Genomic DNA, 20,744 nt, shown 5'->3' with positions numbered 1-20,744 from the left:
AATTAGCTACGGTTACATGGATGCCACAGAGAAGAAAGCAACATGCCTCCGTCTGCATGGGAGCAACCAGAAGGGCCACACAGAGAAGCAAGGGGTCTCAACACAATGGTGCTGTCCCTTCTGAGGGGATCTGGGCCACAGGGCACGTTGGGCAGGGATCCAAGGACTGTCCCGTGGGTTGGGAAGCACTGGTCTGGGTAGTTAGGTACCAGCAGGCAGATCATGGGGCGTGGAAACCTTTCCTTGCTCAACCCCACCCCCATCAGACTACACTGTGTCTGCCCCTCCTCAGAGTGTCAGAGAGGGGGAACCAAACTGTAAGCTGGTGTGTTTCTGCACGCCTGCAGACTCACCCATGCCCCCACCGAGAGGTCTCCTGAGCTCCTCTGGAACGTTCCTAATGTGGGGACAGCCATGCTCCGATCTTAGAGCAGAAGCCAGGGCTGGGCAGGGTGAGCAGCTCCTCTGGAGACTGAGTAGCCCAGAAGGCTCAGGGCAACTGAGACAGCAGCAATTCTCACAGACTTTCCGTGATTGTGAGAACCCCACCTCCATGGATGGGGAGCTGTTCATCTCACACTCCAGATACCCACAAATGTGGGGAATTAGCCCCTGTGCACACACACAAAAATGGGAGATCTCTTCTGTCTCTTAGGGCTGAAGGTAGAACTTGGGGCCTCAGCCTCCCTCGTGTTAGGAAGGGCTCTACCACTGAGCTATATCCCCAACCCTTTTTCTGCATTTTTCTTTTGATACAAGCTCTCATAAAATGGCCCACACAGACCTTGAACTCAAAACCTTCTTGCCTCAGCCTCCTGAGTAGCTTTCGCTACAGGCCTGGGCCACCAGGCATGGCTCTAATCATGGCTAATCCAGTCTTTGTTGTTCTTGAGATAGGGTTTCTCTGTGTAGTGGCTCCGGCAGTCCTGAAACTTGCTCAGTAGACCAGGCTGGCTTCGAAACTCGGAGATTTGCCTGCCTCTGCCTCTCGAGGGTTGGGATTGGAGGTGAGCACCGCCCTGCCCAGCAACAATGGTAACTGTAATGGTAATCTTGAAGAGAACACTCTTGGGCCATCTCCTGCCTCTCACTCCTGCTTGTGGTACAGACAGGCTTCCTTTCCTACTGGAAGCCTCTGTATCTCTCTCTCTCTCTCTCTCTCTCTCTCTCTCTCTCTCTCTCTCTCTCTCTTCTTCCCCAGCGCCCCCAGTACCCCAACCCCTAGCTACCTCACTCCAGCTTTAGGTCCCTTCTGAGATTCTGCCTCCTCCCTCCTCAGTTGTCCCTCTGGGAGGAGCCAGGCAGCCCCCCACCCCCAGAGCCCAGCCCGGGCTTGGCATGTGTGATACCCTCAACAGGCCAGCAAGGAGCAAGGGAAGGGTTAACAGGAACCCCACCCTCACTTCCCATGCCTTGAAATAGAAACTAGAGCCCTCAAGATCCCCACCGCCTACCCCTGCAAGATCCAAATCTGCAGCCCCAGCAACAGTTTTCTTTAAATACTGAACCTGCTTTCGGCTGCTATTAGATCTGGATCTTTTCTTTCTCCTTCCGGATGAAACAAGAGTAGCAGTTTTTACTTCTTGTCTCCAGTCATTTCCCCACTGAGAGTCCTGACACTCCCCTCCCTGAGTTGTGGTACCCTGAGAAACAGCTCAGCAGGAGAGGCTGGCCCTACCAATTGAAATAGGATGTCTTTAAGAAACCTGCTACTGGGCTTCCCTCCTCCAGCACGGCACAACCCCAGCCTGGGACAGGCCCAGCCAGGGGCCTAGCGAGTCTCTCACAACAGATTCTTGGTGGGAAGGGGCAGGCAGAAAGAAATCCAACCTGGGCAGCCTACAGAAAGAGGACTCGGTAGCAACCTGGCCATCTGCAGCTATGCCCAGTAACAAGGCTGCAGCAGTCCCAGCAACATTCCCCAGGCAACCATGTAGAAGTCACTCTGGCTTTCTGAGCTGGGACACGGGACACTGCTCCACCTCACCATGGGTTGTCGGGACAAACCTAGCCATGGGTAGAGTGCAGCAGGCAAAGGAGAAGCAAGAAGGCTATGCTGCTCTCCTGCTGGGCTCCAAGCCCTCAGGGACAAAGTCTGGTCTATCCCAGCAAGGTGCCTGTGTACCTAATGAATAATGACCAAATAAGGTGGTTCCACCTAACTTCCTTAAGTGAGGAGGCAGAGCTGATGCTGTTGAGGAGAGGAAGAAATTAGTCTCCCACCATTGGCATCCTTTGTGTGATTTGGTCATGAAGGGAAGTAAAGCGAGACGCCTGGATGAAGTCAGCGCTGAGATGCCCTGAGCTCTCCCCTGGGTGCAGGAAACAGGCCTTCCATACTCTACATTTGAGCTGTGGGGCTCAGACTCACTCTTCTTCTGGCCCCCAACCTTCAATAATGTGTGTGGCAATGGATCTCATCAGCTTCTGGAGACCAGGATTTGTAGTAAAGGGGTTTATACAGGGCATCTAGCTTCTATAAGGGCAGGAGAGCCACCGTCCCTCTAACTCTGAAGACTAAACTCACCGTGTGTGTGTGCGTGCGTGTGTGTGTGTGTGTGTGTGTGTGTGTGTGTGTGTGTGTGTGTGTGTAGGGAATAGCAAGAAACCTTCTGAGGAATACAGTCTTATCACACGGCTGACCCAGGACCTGGCCAAGACTCAAAACTGGGTTTCTGACTGCTAGTCTTATCACTCCTAAATGTTGGGTTTATGGTGCCCGCCATCCAGCAACCCCACCTCCTTGCATACAGACCCTCAGATTATAAATCCTTATCAGCGAGAAGGGAAAGTGAATGGCCAAGCCTGAAAGACACAGAAAAAAGCAGCTCTTAGCCTCAGGGGTGTACGATGAGGCCTGCAGGCCAGCCTGGGGAGGGAGCAGCCCTAACCTGCACCCTGGACACTGGGCACACACTGGGTGCCCACTGGCTAGACCAGCTACCCGGAGCCCATCTTGAGAGCATTAGGGCTGCTGTGAACAGATGTTTTCTGTTACTCGTTATTTGTTAGTCTAATGAAAGGAGGTGCGCTGGCTTTCAAGACCTTGATGGTCTGTGGGGGTTTTATGTGGGAAGGCTTCTCTCAGAGCTCTGGCGGCGGGGAGGCTGCGAGGCCCCTGCCAGGCGCGCCCGCCCCGCGGCTCTGCTTTGATTCCGAGGTTTGCAGCCATCCGCGCGGTAATTCCAGTCCTGGTTAAATGTCATTTTTAATAACGCCATCCCTGGCATGTAAACGGCTTCACCCAAGGCAAGAAGGGAGGCTGTCCTGGAGGAGGGGGTCGGTGGTGGGGAAGCCAGGGAGACAGGAAGGAGGTGGGACTGATGAACGGAATCTGGAAAGAAATGACGACCCCGTTGGGGACTGTGGATCTCATGCCCAGGGGGAGTCACCCTTGAAGGGAGCCACAGGAGGTGTGATGGAAAAGAAAGGGTAGCAGAGAAGAGGGACTTGGGATGATAGGAACCAGGGTGAAAGAACCCAGCTCCGTAATGAGGCTCCTAGCCCCAGGGGAACCCTGGCCGCCACACCTGGAGGGGGAGGGGCGGGATCAGGACACAGAGGATTCAGGCAGGACTCTGTTCATCCCAACCAGCCTTGGGCTGGTCCAGGGCAGGTGCTTGGACATTGCTAAACACAGTGGGTAGAGGAAAGTAGCTATCCGTCTAGACCTTGGGGCCCTCTTGGCGGAGCAGTCACACCTTCCAGATCCTTTAACTCTGTCTTTCCATGGCACCTTACGGAACTGCTCTGTAACCTAGAGGGCTGTTTCTCAGTGAGTAAAAGGGGGCAGCAGTGGGTGCAATTGGCTCTGCAAGATCATTAGCAGGGTATAAAATCCTCCTGGGGGCTGAGGCTGTCGCTCAGTTGGTGAGTGCTTTGCCTAGAGCTTTGCACAGGGTCCCCCAGCTCATTGCCCAGCAGTTCTGTAATCCTAGCACTTCAGCTGTGGATGCAGGAGGATGTGTGTAAGGACAAAGTCATTCCTGGTTTTATAATGAGTTCCAGTCCAGCCTGAGCTACACAAGATCCCTGGCTCTAAAAACTAAATCAAACTAAACAAGCACAAAAACTTGCAGAGAGGGGACTTTTATATCCAGGTACCCAGGTCTGGATCAGGAAGTCCGGTTTCCCAGAGTCTGGGAATACATTTCTATCAGCTTCACAGATGAGCCCTGGGATCTCATTGACTATGTCCAGAGACAGGTGGTCCAGCCATGTGAGTCCACCCTCAGGGTGCAGAGCCTGGGCTCAGAGGCTGGGCGGGCTTCAGGTGGGTTAGCGCAAGCGGGAACTCAGATGCTCTGACCCTGAATAGAAACATCTCCTGCAGCATCTTCTTGGGCAGCAATGCCACAGAGATGGGATGTTCACACCTGCCACATCTGGAGCTACTGAGGAGTTTATTCTGCTCTAGGGCTGAAGGGAACAGGCTCCCTCTATGGAAGCTTCCAGGCCACCTAGTCCCTGCCTAATGGTTCTCTGCTATCTTACACCAGGCTTTGAAGATAGCCTCCTAGACTTCAGTTCAGGCCCCGCCACTGCTCAGTCTTTCAGGTCCCCCTCTCCTAGACCCTCCCACAGCCCTACCAGCAAAGACTGCCATGTCCTGGCTGCCCATCCCACACACAGGCAAGCAGAATCCATCTTAAAGCCCCAAGCTAATCTCTTCCAGAGCATGCTTTATTTTTAGGGGCACAATAAAAAATATCATTACCCATAAAGGGCTTCATGCGGATGGTGTCCTGTCATCACCAGCCCTCCGCCCCCTGAGAGTCGGTCAGGGAACAAACAGATGTGGAAGGGACCTAAGCTTAGGGCCAGCAGGACATCAACGTTCTGATCTCCAGGATGACTAGAGAAGCCATGTTCTTGGCCTCCAGGTTTCTCTGCTGTGCTTGGTAGACCCGTAAGCCATGGAGGTTATGGCTTCTTACTTGACAGCAGATAGCTCAGCTCCTCTCAGCCTGACAAGCCCTGCCCCTCCCTGATGGCTCAGTGTGTGCTGAGGATACCCAGTCTGTGCCCCTGACCATCACAAGACCATATGGAGACATGCCCTCCCCCCAAGCTCGTTCTGAACAGGAAGCCTCTCTCCTATTCAACACCTCCTAAGAGCACTTAACCCTTGGCTCATAGAGTCAAGTATGTCTGCTCTGCCACTGTCTGGGGGCCTGAGCCAGCCTCCCAAAGTCTGGTAGGACTATTTAAACTCGCTGGAGCCCCACAGTGGGTGTGTAAGCGTGCACACGCCAGGTGTACACACCAGGTGCACAAAATCTGTGTGTCATTTTCTGACTGTGAATCCGGGACAGCCAGCCCATCATGTGGTCCCCAAATGCTAGCAGGTGACAACGTTCTCACCCCAAAACCATGACAGAGAGGAAAACGGAGAGGTTTTGTTAGCTGGGAAACCTTCTCTACTGTGAGGAAAAGGGCTCATTCCTAGATGGAAAGGTGGCTCTTTGGGAGGACAGCCACAGGCAGCTTGTCTATTGTTGGCAAACTATACTCTATCTGCTCTATGCCAGCTCCTGACAGGGGTTAGCAGGGCAGGTCGGCAGGAGACTGAAGGACTAGAGTTGTGGGCAGACAGACAACTAGATGGATAGGAAGTGGGAGCTGGGGGAGGGGCCCTGTCACATAACTTCTGTGGCTGGAGGTAGGTCTTGGGAAGGACAGAGACAGGGGACCTTCACACTCTCCTCCCTAACTCCCCCCCAGGGTGCCCCCCACTCTCCTCCAGGCCTGTGGCACAAGGCTGGATTCCTTCTGTTCTCTGTCCCTTTCCTGACCACCTCATGGTCCCTCCCTGAGTGCAGCCACACCTGTCAGAGGGTATGAGGCGGCCCTGATCAGGCCACTTCCATATTTCCAAGGCTCCACCGATGACTTGGGACAGAGCATTTGGGCCTTGGGACAAGACATACCTACGTTGAAATCCCATGTGGGACTAGTATGAGCTACCTTGTCAGTTTCCCTCTCTACAAAGTGGGTTATAGTCAAAGGACCCATGGTCACAGTCACAGGGTTGGAGAGAAGACACAGCACTCGGCTGAGGTACCTCTGGGTTCCTAGCCACTCTCCCTACATGCCTCACACTGCCTTCAGCCCCATCTCCACACAATCCTGCCTGCCCTACTCCCAACAGAGCAGCAACAACAGTCTGCCTCCTTTTGGATACAGGGTCTCATGCAGCCCAGGCTGACTTTGAACTCAAGACGTAGCTGAAAACAACCTTAAAGTCTCCATCTGCTTGAATCTCCTTCCTCTGTGCTAGGATTAGAGGTGTACACCCCACTCCAGACTATGCACGGGGAGGGGGTGGCAATTAATTCTGGGTTTTGTGCATGCTAAGCAAGCACTCTACCCACTAAGTTACATCCCCAGTCCCCCAGTATCTCTTCCTCAGGAGAAGTCCTCCCTAACATCACCCCCTAACATCTCCCCAGCATCCAGGGAGCTCCTACTCTTAGCTTGTCTCACCCACATACTGTGCTGGAGAGAGGCCTGGCCTTGGAGTCCCAAAGCCAACCTGGCGTTCCCAGCTGTGAGATCTTGGGCAGTTGCTCCACCTCTCTGGGCCTTCAGATTATGAGAACCATAAGCTCCTAAGTATGTCACAGAGCTGTCCGGAAACTCTATATTGAGCACCTACTATGTGTCACATAACTGTTTAGGACTTGCCCCATCTCCATAAGGAACGATCCTTGGTCCCATTCTACAGGTGATAGGTGGGCAAGATGGCTCACCGTGTAAAAGTGCTCACTTGTAAACCTGACAACCTTAGTTCGATGTTCAGATCAGTTTGATGTCCATATTGGTCTCTAGAACCCACAGTGAAAGGAACAATGTGGGCTGGGCTCACCAGGATGTGGAAAAGACAGGTCCCTCCTCCCTTACCTTGGGATCCTTGGGACTGCAAAACCACCAATTCATGGAGATGGGAAGAGACAACCAAACAAAGGGACCAACAGGAAGCTGCCTCAGCCTCCTTTAGACTCCAATCTAAAGAGTAGCTCGGCCTGGTGCAACTGAATCACCCTAGCCCAGGAACAAACCTGGATGTCATTTCCAAAGCAAGAGGCAAGGAGTGAGTGATTTCTCCAACCTGCCCTTGGGTCTTCCCCCTGACGCCACACGACCTAATAATTCCACGCAGAAAAACAAACCTCAGAGAATTCAAAGCCTTGGAACCTGTACCCACGTTCACAGAAGCACTACCCATAACCCATGTCTGCTCCTGAAAGAAATGACAAAATATGGTGCATCCATCCAGTGGAACGTTTGGACGCATGAGACACGGATGAGCGTAGATGCTTTCTGAACATAAGCCAGATACAGAAGGACCACACGGTAGATGGGTTGAAGCTCTGAAACCCAGTGATTTCCCAGCATGTCCAGGTGGCCCTACGGTCCTGTTTAGCAAAGGGAAAGGACAGATCCTCCCACCTAACCTAGGCTCACGACAATCACCAACTGCCACTCAGCTCGCAAGGGCCTTAGCTCCCCTGGGACCTTGGATACCAGGTGTCCCAGCACCCAAAATCTACACAGGGATCCTCTTGAGATCCACTTAGTCTCCATGGGAAGCCAGCTTTCTGTGGCTCTCCAAACAGGTACCAACTCTGAGCAGGGCCCAGCCTGTCCTGACTCAGGCCTCTTTGCCTAGCTCCTGGGACCATGTTTATTTTCCCAGCATGTCCCTGGCCTGGTTTCCGCCCTGCCCACAGGAGGGAATGGTTTAAAGAAACTCGAGGTTATTAATGTGGTTTCTTTTGTTGTATGCCATTGCAAAGGCAGCGAACAAGGGTTTATTTTCCTAACGTGCTTGGCATAGCTCAGCATTTGATTCAGAAGGAACCCGAGACCCTGGTTTGTTCTGAGTCACTAGCAAAGCCACAGCTTAAAAAGTCAGTTCTTGGGGCAGGGAGGGGGAGCCAAGCCTTGGAAAGTCATTGGCAGACATGGGCTGGATCTATGGGTGGCTTTCACAAACAAAAGAAATTTAGTTTGTTGGTGGTGGTAGTGATGGTTGTTCTATTGGTCTTGGACTTTTGGTGGTGTTGTTGTTTTAATTAGCAGGATGAAAACAAAAGTTCTTATTCATTTGTCTCCTCAGGAACCAGTATTTTTCTATTAGGGGGTAATAATCTATTAGGGGGGAAAAAACTCTGCAGAAGCCACAGGAAGATTGGTTTTCAAGAGCGTCTGTGCCCTGGAAGTGCTGAGGGCTCAGGATTAGGGAGCTGACGGTATAGTCTGCCTGCCTGCCTGCCTGCCTGCCTGCCTTCCTTCCTTCCTTCCTCCCTCCCTCCCTCCCTCCCTCCCTCTCTCCCTCCTTCCCTCCCTCCTATTCTCCCTCCCTTCCTCCCACCTTCCTATGTTGGGGACAGAACCAGGACCTTGTACACAGTGGACCTCTAAGCTCATCCCCCAGCGGGTACCTCTTTCCAGCAGTTTGCTCTGGGCTCACCAGGATGTAGAAAAGACAGGTCCCTCCTCCCCTGCTTTGGAATTCCTCCAGACTGTGAAACCACCAATCCATGGCGGTAAGAAGGGGCAACAGGCATCAACAGGAAGCTGCCTCAGCCTCCTCCTGTAGACTCCAATCTAGGGAGAAGCTTGGCGTGGTGCCACTGAACCACCCTACCCCAGGGGCAACTCTGGATGTAGTTTCCAAGCCAAGGGGCAAGGGGGTGAGGGATTTCTCCAAGCTGCCCTTGAATTTCCCACTTGACTCTACTTCCAGCAAACCTTCTGTCCTCAAACACCCTGGGGTACAAGAAGCTGCACCCCAGGAAAGGCCTGGCAGTTCTCATGGGCTTTCGGGGACTGGAGCCAGATCCTGGGGCTCCAGGGGGCACCAGTACCCACCCAGCTTCCTAGTGGCTGTCAATGGCACCATCTGGATACTAACTGCCCTACTAACACTTGCTGTCTAGGATTACTGGGGGAGGGGTGAGAGGGTTCCATTTGGGGACCAGCTACATGACAAAGAGGTCAGACTTGTGCTGTCTGCTCCCTCACCATCAATCCAGCGATCTCTCCATTGGCTCCCTTGGTCTACCCCTTCCTTCTCTCCCGTCACCTCCATTTTATTCCTCCCTCTGTCCTGCCCACAACCCTCAGTCATCAAGGTGAAACCAGAGAACTTGGAGCTCTATGGCACCTCACTCTACCTCTGACCGGAACTGGCCCCCTTCCCTCTCCTTTTCCATCAAGGATCTAAAAGCTGACTCCCAGGGCTGTCAGCTCAGTCATCATCCATCACCCGACACCCGAGGGAAGAGAGCAGCCAGGCCCCTGCAAATGGTGGGAAGTGGTCACCAGCACAGAAGGCAGGGGACTCCACGGGGCTGAGGACAATGCCTGCCTGGCAGCAGATGGGGGTTATCAGAAGGTTCTCTGTGGATGGCCCAGGACACATGTGCTCACAGCTTGGCTTCGAGACAGTGCCACTGTCATCTCTGGCTCCTCAGGATCCCCTTTCGTTTCAAGCTCCCAGATTGCTTGAACAACCCTCTAACCCTGACCCCCACAGAAAGTGGAGTCCTTAGGGTGGGGGAAGATGGGTGAAATACCCCTGTTCTGTCAGTTCTCACACACTATTTGGAGATAGACAGTCAGGTGTCTCAGCATAGCCAGCAGGGCAGTATAGTCTCAGAGCAAGGACTGAAGTGTTTGCCCCAGACACCCCTCCCAGGCACCTGGGTGATCTTTGGCAACTCTGGCCCTCCCACTCTTCACCAAAACTCTCCAAACTGGGACTTTTTCTCCCCTAGATCCACCCCTACATCCTTATTTCCCACCAACTCCCTCTTTGAAAAGTTGAGCTGAGGACTCTGTAATCCTGTGTGTGTTTGTGTGTGTGTGTGTACGTGTGTATGTGTCTCTGTGTGTGGTGTGTGTGTCTGTGTGTGTTTGTGTTTGTGTGTGTCTGTGTGTGGTGTGTGTGTATGGTGTGTGTATGTATGTGTATGTGTATGTGTGTCTCTGTGTGTGTGTTTCTCTCTGTGTGTGTGTGGTATGTGTATATGTGTGTCTGTGTGTCTGTGTCTGTGTGCCTGTGTGTGTGTCTGTGTCTGTGTCTGTGTGTGTCTGTGTCTGTGTGTCTGTGTGTATGTAGTGTGTGTGTATGTGTGTCTGTCTGTGTGTGTATGCTTGTGAGGGTGGGTGGTGGTGGTGGTATGTATTTGGGTGGATTGGTTGTGTTTAAAGCCCCTTTCAGATGACCTTTAACCTCTGCAGGGGAAACAGGCCTGGCTGAGGTCCTCTGAGAGCCCCACCGCCCCAGACTGAAGGGTGTGGTTGTGCAGACACCTCCACCTCCACAAACCCTGAAGACCTAAAGTCCTAAGCTAAGTTCGGCTTAGTGGCTTGGCCCCTCCACAGCCTCAGCTTCCCCCACCAGTGACGGCATCAGCTTCTGAGGGTAGGTGGGTATGGAGTGCAAGGGAAGCCAGCTTTTCCCCAAGTCACACATCCTATAAGTGGATCTGGTTCAAGTAGAGTCTCCTCCGTAGGAGGGGCTTTCGAAACAACAGCAGCTCACCCCCGGCTGTGGTCTCTTGCATTGTGTCTCCGGCTGTGAACGAGCCAGTCTTCCAGTGCCCATAGCTGGGATCCTGCAGTTAGGGGGTTCCTGTAGCTGAGGTCCACAGCCACAGTTTTACAAACTCTGTGTCCCACCCCACAGTCCAGGGATCCCACAGCCTGGATCCAGAGGGTCTCTGTAGCTGGGATCTTGCATCTGTGTGTGTGTGTGTGTGTGTGTGTGTGTGTGTGTGTGTGTGTGTGTGTGTGTGTTGGTGGGGTTCCCAGTATCCACAGGTCCCACAGTCACAGTCTCACAAGCCGAATACTCCACCAAGAGTTCCAGAGCCAGCGATCCCGCAGCCAGTGAACCCCACAGTCCGAGTTCCTTAAGGAAGGGATTTCTCAACTCCGAGTCCCGCAGCCGGAGTCCCGCCGCCCCTGCCCGGTTCCCACGCCGCGCACTCACCGTCCTGCGGCGCCGCCTCGCTGCCGCTGCTGCCCCCGGACGGTTCGCGCGCCGCTCCCTCCCGCGCCTCGGGCCCCGGCACCGGCCCCGCAGCCCTGCGCCCGGCAGCCGCCACCTCCTCCAGGTCCAGGAGGTGGCTCACCGAGAAGTTCTTGCGCGCCTGGGCGCAGTCACCGGGTGCGGGCGGGGGCCCCGGGCCGGGCGCTGGCGGGTCCAAGGCGAAGGCGGCGGCCGCGCTGTCCATGCCCCGGGCGCGCCTCTGCCGGCCGCCGCCGCCTCCCGCTGTTCGCCGCGCCGGCTCTCAAGTCAGTCGGTCGGGGACCCGAACTTTCTGCCCTCCCCAACGGGCTGGCCGCTCGCTAGCCAGCGGCCCAGGCCACACGCCCCTTGTCGGGGCGGACCTCGCCCCCGGCTCCCCTCCCCGCGTCCTGCGCCGTCCGGCAGGAGGCGGGGCCACGACGGGGTCCTCGGACTCCCAGATGCAGTTTAGGGGTGCCCAAATCCCGCGGGGGAGCCTTTAAATCCCCCAACCAGAGTCCCTGTAGGTGATGAGTGGGGAATCCGCCTCTGTAGGTTGCATATCGGGAGTAAGGCACTCTAAAAAAGTTGACGGATTCTGTCCCCCCCAGTCCACTCCTCCTTAGACAGGGTCTCACATATTGAAGATTAGCCTCGAATTTGCTACGGAGCCAAGAACGGCCTTGAACGCTTCCCAGCTTCTCCCTCATTGTTCCCACCCTGCTGGAAAGAAACAGACGTTTTCGAGGACCACCCTGTTCCCTCCATGCTGAAAGGAAGGTTCTGGGATGGACGCTGGGCCTTTTCTATCATATGGTGGTGGGAGACACTTAGGCGCCTGTCTCCAGAAGCGGTCCTCCTAAGGAAAACCAAGTTGGGAAGGGCGAGCTTGTCTCCGGATTCCTGGGGTGTTCGGCAAGGGTGACAGATGAGTAACAGCGGAGGGAAAGACAAACGAGGTCTATCTTTTATGTAACTTTTTCAAGGAAGCCCAGAGGAAAAGTACAGAGTGAGAAGAATGGAGACTCTTCAGTACTCCAAATACCCATACCCCAAGTCTTACCCCAAACCTTCCTTCTGTCCCCTTGCTACTGCCAGAGAGGCATGAAGTCATAGCACCAAAAAGAACTCCACCAGGAGGTCGTCATGTTCTCAGGGGCGGACAGCAGGAAACCCTTCTGAGACCCACCCTGAAGGACTCCATGGAGACTCTGACCCACCCCTGTGACACCCTGGGTCTCATCCCAAGGACAGCTGGGAGATGGTCTAGCTTCCGTTCCACTGTAGGACAGACCAGGAAAAGCTAAAAACTCCTTTTAGTGCCAGGGGAGTCACTGACATGGCCCTGTCCTAGCTGTTTTTTGCTGCACAAAGTGAGGTCCAGAGCCTACATGCATCGCAGTAGGGTCTGGGGGACGCTGTGGCCACGTGGACTCCTGTGTTCAAATCAAGACCATGCTTGGACCCTGAGCAAGTATCTTAGGCCCTAGTTTCCTTGATTGCCAAATAAATTATTGAGATGAGTAAAGAAGTAGAGACAAGGGCTGGGCAGATGATGGCTCAGTTAGCAGAAATGCTCGCTGGGCGAACATCATGATTCAAAACCCAAGTCAAGGCCTATGGCAGTGGAACCTGTATCCCAGGGCTCCTATGGCAAGAGAAGAGGCAGAGAAGGAGAGAAGGATGGCCCCATGGTTAGAGTGCTTGCTGCCCTTACAGAGGACCAGAGTGGTTCCCAACAACCATGCTGGGCAGTTTACAACTACTTGTAATTCCAGTTGCAGGCAGATTGCAGGCCCCAGCACTCAAATGCATGAGAGAGAGGTGGGGGCGGGGAGTATTTAAACATGACCTAACTCTTTTTTTTTTTCTTTTTTCTTTTTTTTTTTTCCGGAGCTGGGGACCGAACCCAGGGCCTTGCACTTGCTAGGCAAGCGCTCTACCACTGAGCTAAATCCCCAACCCTCTAACTCTTATTTTTAAAAAGATTTTAAAAATTAAAAATGGAAAGCAGAGAAGGAAACTATCAGAAGCTCTTGGGCCAGCTGGCCTGTTGGACACTCCTGCAGAGAGACCCTGCCTGCCTCAAATAAGGTCGAAGGCAAAGAATCACCACAGTTTTCCTCCGATCTACACGTGCCAGCATGCGCATGCACACACACAGATGCACACACGTGACATACACACGTGAAGATCAGTTCTAGAACTAAGTTCACGGAGCTGGAGAGATGGCTCAGCAGTTAAGAGCAGAAAGTGCAGAAGACTTGGGTTCAATTCCCCACACCCACTCAGCAGTTCATAATAATCTATAGCTCTAGTTCCAGGGACTCAGGCATGCACGCATGTGCGCGCGTACACACGCACACACACACACACACACACACACACATGTAAGGTTAAATAGTTTATAAATAAATAGATAGCTAGATAATCAAATAAACAATAAGTTAGTAAAAGCATGACACCTGGCACCTAGTAAGGGTTAACAGTATTTACACTAAGAGTCCAAGACAGGGCTTCTCTGTGTAGCCCTGGCTGTCCTGGAACTAGCTCTGTAGACCAGGGTGGGCTCGAACTCTCAGAGACCCACCCGCTTCTGCCTCCTGGATGCAAACCTTCAAGTCATGAGCCACCACAACCAAGGTGGTTTTGTTGTTTTGCTGTGTTTCATGCAGTTCTGGGATGGAACTCCGGGACTTGCAAGTGGCAGGCAACTGGGACCCCTCTGAGCTGATTCACTGGCCGGGCAATTGCTATTTTTGGAACATCTTACTCAGAGCAGTCAGGCAAGCTGGTGGTGTTATCTTGTTATCTTGGACCCTGGAGCTTGGAGGCTCGGGTTTGGCTGAGCTCAGCGCTGTTGCACAGTTCTATGGCCTTAAGTCATTCTTTTCTCCTCCTGTAGTCCCCACTCCAGCATCAGCAAAATTGATGAAGAAGCAGATGGAGCCAAATAGTCAGATTCTTGCCAATCTCGGGATGAGGGCTGGGAAGTAAGTACAAAGTAGCAGAGAGGGACAAGAAGTGTCAGCCGCTGAGCCAGAGCTCAGTCCTGGAGGAAGTCAGATTTGATTCTGCCTGGAAATACAGACAAAGGGACACCCTAACCTAAGAAATGCAGAACTCAGGGACTTGCCTCCCAGAGGGATGGGCTAAAAGAGTTCCTAGAGTGATTTGAGGAAATCCTAGATGCTAAGCCCAGAGTCCACAGTGAATAAACAATAGGATCTCAACCTGTCCACTGGACCACGGGATGCTTGGGACTGGGGAGGACAGAGAATGGGCCAGAGAGTCCTGCTGCACAGGGATTGGAGGGTGGGACTGGGAGATTGGGTTCTGTGGGTAGCTATGGCTCTGTTGGCACCCGGGCTGTGGATTTCACCCTGAGGCACAACACTGCTCGGCTCCCATCCAGAAGCTCCCATGTCAAGGGAGAGATGTGTCTTTTCTCTCTTCAGGAGAGACCCCAAGTTGGTGAGATTTGATTTTATCATTTTAATAAAAATTAAATCATTTTATTTATTTGATTGTTCTTATATTACTTATTCTGGGTGTGGTTCTCTGCTTCCAACGTGTGGATTACAGGAACGGTGCTCATGTCCTCAGACTTGGCAGCAAGTGCTTGTACCTGCTGGGCCGTCTCACTAGCCCCATTACTGAGGGTTTTAAAGTTGAAGTAAAATTAAGAGAACTAAAAATCACTATTTTCTCATTCTCAAAGAAGCCTGGCCCATAGCAGCCAATACTTGCATTTATGTACAAATGTGCCTGGGGCCACCTGAGGCCGACTGAATCCCTGGAACTGACTTTATGGATAGCCTGAGCTACCATATGGGTGCTGGGAAACGAACCCAGGGCTGAGCCATCTAGCCAGGCCCTACTTTAAATATTTTTAAGGTTGACTTGGTCAGACATTGGTGCTATGTATCTGTCACGCCAGTACATGGATGGCTGAGGCAGGGGGATTGTGAGCATGAGGGCCAGCCTCAGCTACCCAGCAAGTTCCCAACTTGGAACATGCACCGAGACCATGCCTCACAGAGGAAAGTTAGTTTAATAGAGGAGGATTGAAGAGACTCATCCTGTTAATTTAATATTGAGTCGAAGGCCTAGAAAAAGCAATAAGACAAGAAAAATCCTAGTGACTCTTCTATTGCTATGGAGAGACACCATGACCAAGGCAACTATTATGAAAGAAAGCATTTAATTGGGAGCCTGTTCACAGCTTTGGGGGTTTAGTAAATTACTGTCACAGTAGGGAGCATGGCGGCACACAGGCAGGCTCTGGTGCAGTAGCGGAAATCTATATCCTGACCCACAGGCCTGAGACGGAGACTCTGGGCTTGGCATGGGCTTTTGAACCCTCAAAGTGACATATTTCTTACAGAAAGGCCATACCCCCCCCCCGATCGATCATTTTAGTCCTTTCAAATAGTGCCAACCTCTGGTTACCAGGCATCCAAATATATGAGCTTATGAGGCACCGTTCTTATTCAAACCACCACAAAAAGAAATGAGCAAAAATAACTTAAGCTCTATCCTTCGAGCTGATACCTAGATTTCTAGCTAAGTGGAGAGACATTGCCACAGATGTCACAAACACCGATCTGTGTTGCCTGATAAACTGATAAACTGCTGTCTACATCTGGAAACAGTCTAGTCTACTACCTTTTGGGGTTGGGGTGAGGGGGAATAGGTTCTCAGTGTAGCCTAGGATGGTCCAGAATCCTACAACTTCCTGAGTGCCGGAATTACAGTGCACACCACCACGCCTGACATCTGTCCTATTGGGAAATCTTGATTTATTTTTACTCTATGTGTGTTAGTGCTTCGCTTGCGTACTTGTATGTGCACTGTGTGTGAGTCTGGTGCCCTTGGAGGCCAGAAGAGGACATCAGATCTCCTGGAACAGGAGTTACAAACGGTTGTGAATCACCCGGTATGGGTGTTAGGAACCAGATTCTCTTAAGTACTCGGGTATCCGTCTGCACACCGCATGTATATTTTTATACAACACATTTTTGTGTGTAAGATGTATGCGTGTGTTCGTGTGTACATCTAAAGGCTAAAAGAGGGTACTTTATTCTCACTGAAACTGGATCCTCCTGACCCTGCTCTTCACAGCATAGAGGTTCCTCCGGTCTGGCCACACCTGAATTTTATGTGGGTGCGGGGGATTTGAGCTTGAGTCGTGCTGAACAGAAAGCACATTTACCTACTAAGCCATCCCCAGCCTGAAGCATCATCCCCTGAGCCTCCCTAACTGTAATTTAAAAACACGTTATTATTTTATATGTTGTGAGAGTTTTGCCTGCTTATGTGTGTACGTACTGTGTGGGTGACTGTGGTCAGAAGAGATCTGATCCCCTGGGGCTGAAGTTACACACCATTGTGAACCACTGTGCAGGTGCTGGGACTTGAACCCAGGTCCTCTGCAAAAGCAGCCAGCGCTCTTTACCACTGAGCCACCTCTTCAGCCCCTCCCCCCGCATAAGTTTAAATGAGAGCCTAGCTACGTATTACCTCCCCCTATTGCTCTATATCCATGTTTAAAAAATGTCTAGCGATAAGACAGCTAGATATGTTAGATAGGTAATGGACTCCCAAACGTGCTGGCAGCATGACATGGCTATGTCATGGAGGAAATCAGGCAGAGGCTGATTGGAGGCTGCTGACCAGGAGATCTTCAACTGGGGAGTTGGGGCTGGATTATCTATCTGGGCTTAAGCACAAAGGGCCCCCCAAAATGGAAGAGACAGGACAGTCAATGTGGCTGCCTCTGGCTTTGCAGGAGGACTGTGGCCAGCCACCGCAAGGGCTGTGGGAGCCTACAGAAGGTAGAGGTGGTAAGGAGAAAAATTCTGGCTGTCAGAACTACAAATTATCAAGAATACATTGTTTGAATATACAGCTCCAAGTTGCTGCTGGTGGTAGTGCATGTGTTTAGTCCCAGCACTCAGGAGGCAGAGGCAGGCGGATCTCTGAGGTCAAGGCCAGCCTGGTCTACAGAGTGAGTTCCAGGATAGCCAGGGCTACAAGGATAAACCCTGTCTCAGAGAAAAAAATACAAAAAAGAAAATACCATTGGGCCCGAGTCTAACTCAGTAGTAGAGCTCATGTGCAGCCTGGGCTGGACTCTGCTCTGTCACCAGCTGTGCCAGAGGAACGGAGAAAGTAGGTGACAAGCCGTTCCAGTAACCAACGGGAAAAAAACTGGAAATTCAGAAAAGTCACACAGTGGATCAAAGGTTTCGCAGGAAAAAGTTTCCAATTCTTTTTTTTTTTTTTATTTCAGTTGATGTATATAATGGGTGTTATGCCTGCAGGGTGCTGTGCAGTGTGACCTAGGAGGCCAGAGGAGCACATAAGATTCTCTGGAACTGGAGTTAGAGGCAGCTGTGAGCCACTCACTGTGTGGGCGCCGGGGTTTGGAGCCAGGCCCTTTGGAAAAGCAGCCAGTGCTCTCAACCACCGAGCCACCTCTCAACTCATTTTTTTAAAGATTTACTGTATACTTTAATTTACTTTTATTTAATATTCAGGCATGCCTGTTTGAGTTTACATTCGCTGTATGCCTGCAGGTGCCCAAGTAGGCCAGAAGAAAGTATCAGATCCCTGGTGCTGGAGGTGTGGGTGACTCTGAGACACCAACATAGGTGCTGGGGACCCACCAGGGTCTTCTGGAGGATTGCTGAACTCCCCAGCCCTTTTGTGTCCCTCTGTTGCTTGACTGTTTGCAGTCACCGAGTTGGAACCTCAGTTCTGTGCCTTTGTAAATTACATTTATCTTACTTTTTATCCATGGCAACGGCTCCTCCAGATACTTAGCTGTCAATCACTCAAAGATTAAACTCCATTCGCAGACGGGAATGGAAGAGGTCCTAGGTGGGTCCCGGCAGCTCTCTGCCACCTGGAAACCCCAATAGCCTGGCAAGTGAGAGACCACTGAGCAGGAAGAGCTCATAGCAGCTTCCAGAAGGAACCCTGCTCCCTGCTGCTCATCTGGGGAATCCTAAACACCGTAGAGGCGCCCAGGCACGACCATGACAGATCACAGCACTCTGTCAATATTGTGTCAGGCTGGGCTCACAGCAGGACACTCAGAGCAACCAAAACTCTGATCTTCACTGTGAGACAAGGAGCGAGGCTGAGTGGGTGAGATGGTTGTCTCTCCTTCAATCAGCTTGCTTTCCCGAACTTTCTGAGCTTCAGTTTCTCTCATGGGGATTTCTAGGGGGTCCCTGGCTTCTGTGAGAGCCTCTGAGTTTGTAGCCAGGGCTCAGTTCTCTCCATCTGCACAACACTTCCTCCTGGAGTCAGTCAGCTGGGAATCAGAAGATACACACATGGGAGAGGGGGCTTACCTACACCAGATTGGCTTGCAACTTGCTTCGTCACCAAAGACGGCCTTGACTCCTTCTTCCTCCTGCGTTCACCTCCCAAGTTCTGGGATTATAGGTGGGCTTCACCAGGCCTGGTGAGGTGGTGCCAGAGGTGGAACCCAAGGCTCTGTTCTTTCAAAGTAAGAGCTCTAGCACCTGAGCTATATCTCCAGCCCATAGGTAGATAGATAGATGATTGATAGATAGATAGATAGATAGATAGATAGATAGATAGATAGACAGATAGATAGTAGATAGATAGATAGATTGATAGTAGATAGTTAGATAGATAGATAGACAGATAGATAGATTAAACAGACAGACAGATAGACAGACAGACAGGCAGACAGACAGGTAGATAGATAGACAGACAGACAGACAGATAGATAGACAGACAGATAGATGATAGAGAGATAGACAAAAAGATAGAGGTTGCATCTCTAGTGAGGCATGCTGGTACACATCTGCAACCCCAGCATTTAGACGGCAGAGGCATCTTGAGTTCAAGACGAGCCCAGGCTACGTATAGCAAGACACCGTTGCAAAACAATTAAATTTAAATTTAAAAAATTAAAACAGTTGTGTTGAACAAGGTACAGACTATTTTTCCTGTGACTATTCCCCAGTGTTTTGTTGTGTTAGGGAGTCCTTGCCATCCAGTGATGGTTCAAGCATACGGCAGAGTGGGTGTGCACAATCTTATAAGCAGATGTGACTATTGGTTTAGGGGACTTGGCCGCCTGCTAAGGGGGCATTTGTGGGCCATGACACTGGAGGATAGGGTACCTTTTTAAACAGATTTGAAGATTAAGATACAGTCACTGTAGCAAGGGTTCAACCATACAGGCATTACTCTAAGTCAGACAACTCCCTAACCTCAGCCTCCTCAGAGGACAAGGCTCCAAGAGCTTCAGCTCTGTCACCCTATGCTTGGCCACACCCCTATCTACCATGCCAGGGGTTCTATGGGAACTTAAGGGCGGAGATGTATATTTTCTTCCCAAAGAATTATCCTTTAAACCAAATGAGTGCATAAATCAAACAGCCAAATAATGAGAACCATTGTTATTTCCCTTTTTGTCTTGACCACTAGGAACCCTAAAAGCCAAAGATCGAACATTACCACAGTAAGTCTCTCAGGAGGGAAGGAAGAAGGGATAAAGAGAGGGAGGGAGAGAGGGAGGGAGGGAGGGAGGGAGGGGAAAAACCGCCCAAGTGACTCACTCCATAGTAATTTATTGAGCACCTACTGTACCCTGATAAAACTTGGGTAGGCTCTAGGAGACAAACTCTGGTGCCCAGGGACTAGGACTAAGCCCCCACCTCAGCTCTTAGCCCTCCTAGCAAACTTTGCCTCCTCTTTGACTTCAGGGAATCAGGAAAGGGAGTTCCTAAGTAGTACATTCTCAGGACCTTCTTGAAGCCCTGGGGGTCTTCTACCCTGATCTTGCCTGGGCCCAACAACATCTTGCTATAATTATTCTTGTGGTGGGGGGGGGGGAGGTGCCTGGGAGGAGGCCCTGCAGTGCACCGGGAATCAAATTGGGGTGCAGAGAGGCCTGGGGGGGCAAGGCTGCGGACAAGGCTCCCAGCTTGCCGGCTAATTGGGGCTATAATTGTTCCTCTCATTTGTAACTTACCCTTGAGCCCTCGCCAGGAGGGCTCATTCCCCGCCTACCCCATCCAGGCAGGCGCTAAATAATTAAACCAAAGGTCTAATCTGGGGAAAAGTCCCGGAGGGCTTCCACTTCCTTAGTTCCCTGATTGCTGATATTTGGAGGGGGGTGAAATATGACTATTTTTTACGATCAAAGAGAACAGACTTCTAAAGTGGGGGGGGGAGACGATAGGAGACCCCTCCAGCTTTCCTTCCCTCCGATTTAGTGGGATTTAGTGGTCTGCTCGAATTTCTTGAGGCATGCAGATTAACGCCGGGAGTCTTGAATTACCCCCAATCCCTCCCACACTTTCGGGACCATAAACACAATCTCGGCAAAGGGAAGATGCCTGAGGACTTTTAAATAAAACAATCTGTATTAATGGAATTTCCTTTTCCTCTTCCTCCTCCTCCTTTCCTTCCTCCCCCTCTTCCTCCTTTCTCCCTCCTCTTCATGGGGGCAGCATCATTTTTCTCTCAGCAAACAATGTGTGGCTAAGGAGGATGGTTTATTTAAAATTGTACATCATCACCTTGTCAGGGCTGGGACAGGAGCCGGGCTGAGGTCTTTGTTTCAAGTGTCCAAGAGATTAGCCTGCGGTAGGGCCACTGGCCCATACCTCATGAGATCCTCCCGGGGAACCTTAAGCTAGCTTTGGCAACTGCTCCCTGTGCACCCAAA

General features: G+C 51.7%; 1 protein-coding gene across 1 annotated transcript in view; it reads right to left on the bottom strand.

The window, feature by feature from the left end:
* The window catches only part of Prrx2 (paired related homeobox 2), a 35,931-nt gene extending 24,591 nt beyond the window's left edge, over window positions 1–11,340 (bottom strand). The window contains exon 1 of the mRNA NM_001415156.1: window positions 11,006–11,340. Coding sequence (NP_001402085.1) covers window positions 11,006–11,249 — 244 coding nt within the window. The 5' untranslated portion in view covers window positions 11,250–11,340. The remainder of the gene's footprint in view (window positions 1–11,005) is intronic.
* Window positions 11,341–20,744: the final 9,404 nt, after the last annotated feature.

Source organism: Rattus norvegicus, chromosome 3 (assembly GCF_021556685.1).
Source record: "Rattus norvegicus strain SHRSP/BbbUtx chromosome 3, alternate assembly SHRSP_T2T, whole genome shotgun sequence".
In the NCBI taxonomy this organism is placed as follows: domain Eukaryota; kingdom Metazoa; phylum Chordata; class Mammalia; order Rodentia; family Muridae; genus Rattus; species Rattus norvegicus.
Note: the sequence above shows the minus strand (reverse complement) of the source record. Positions and strands in the feature narration are given on the sequence as shown.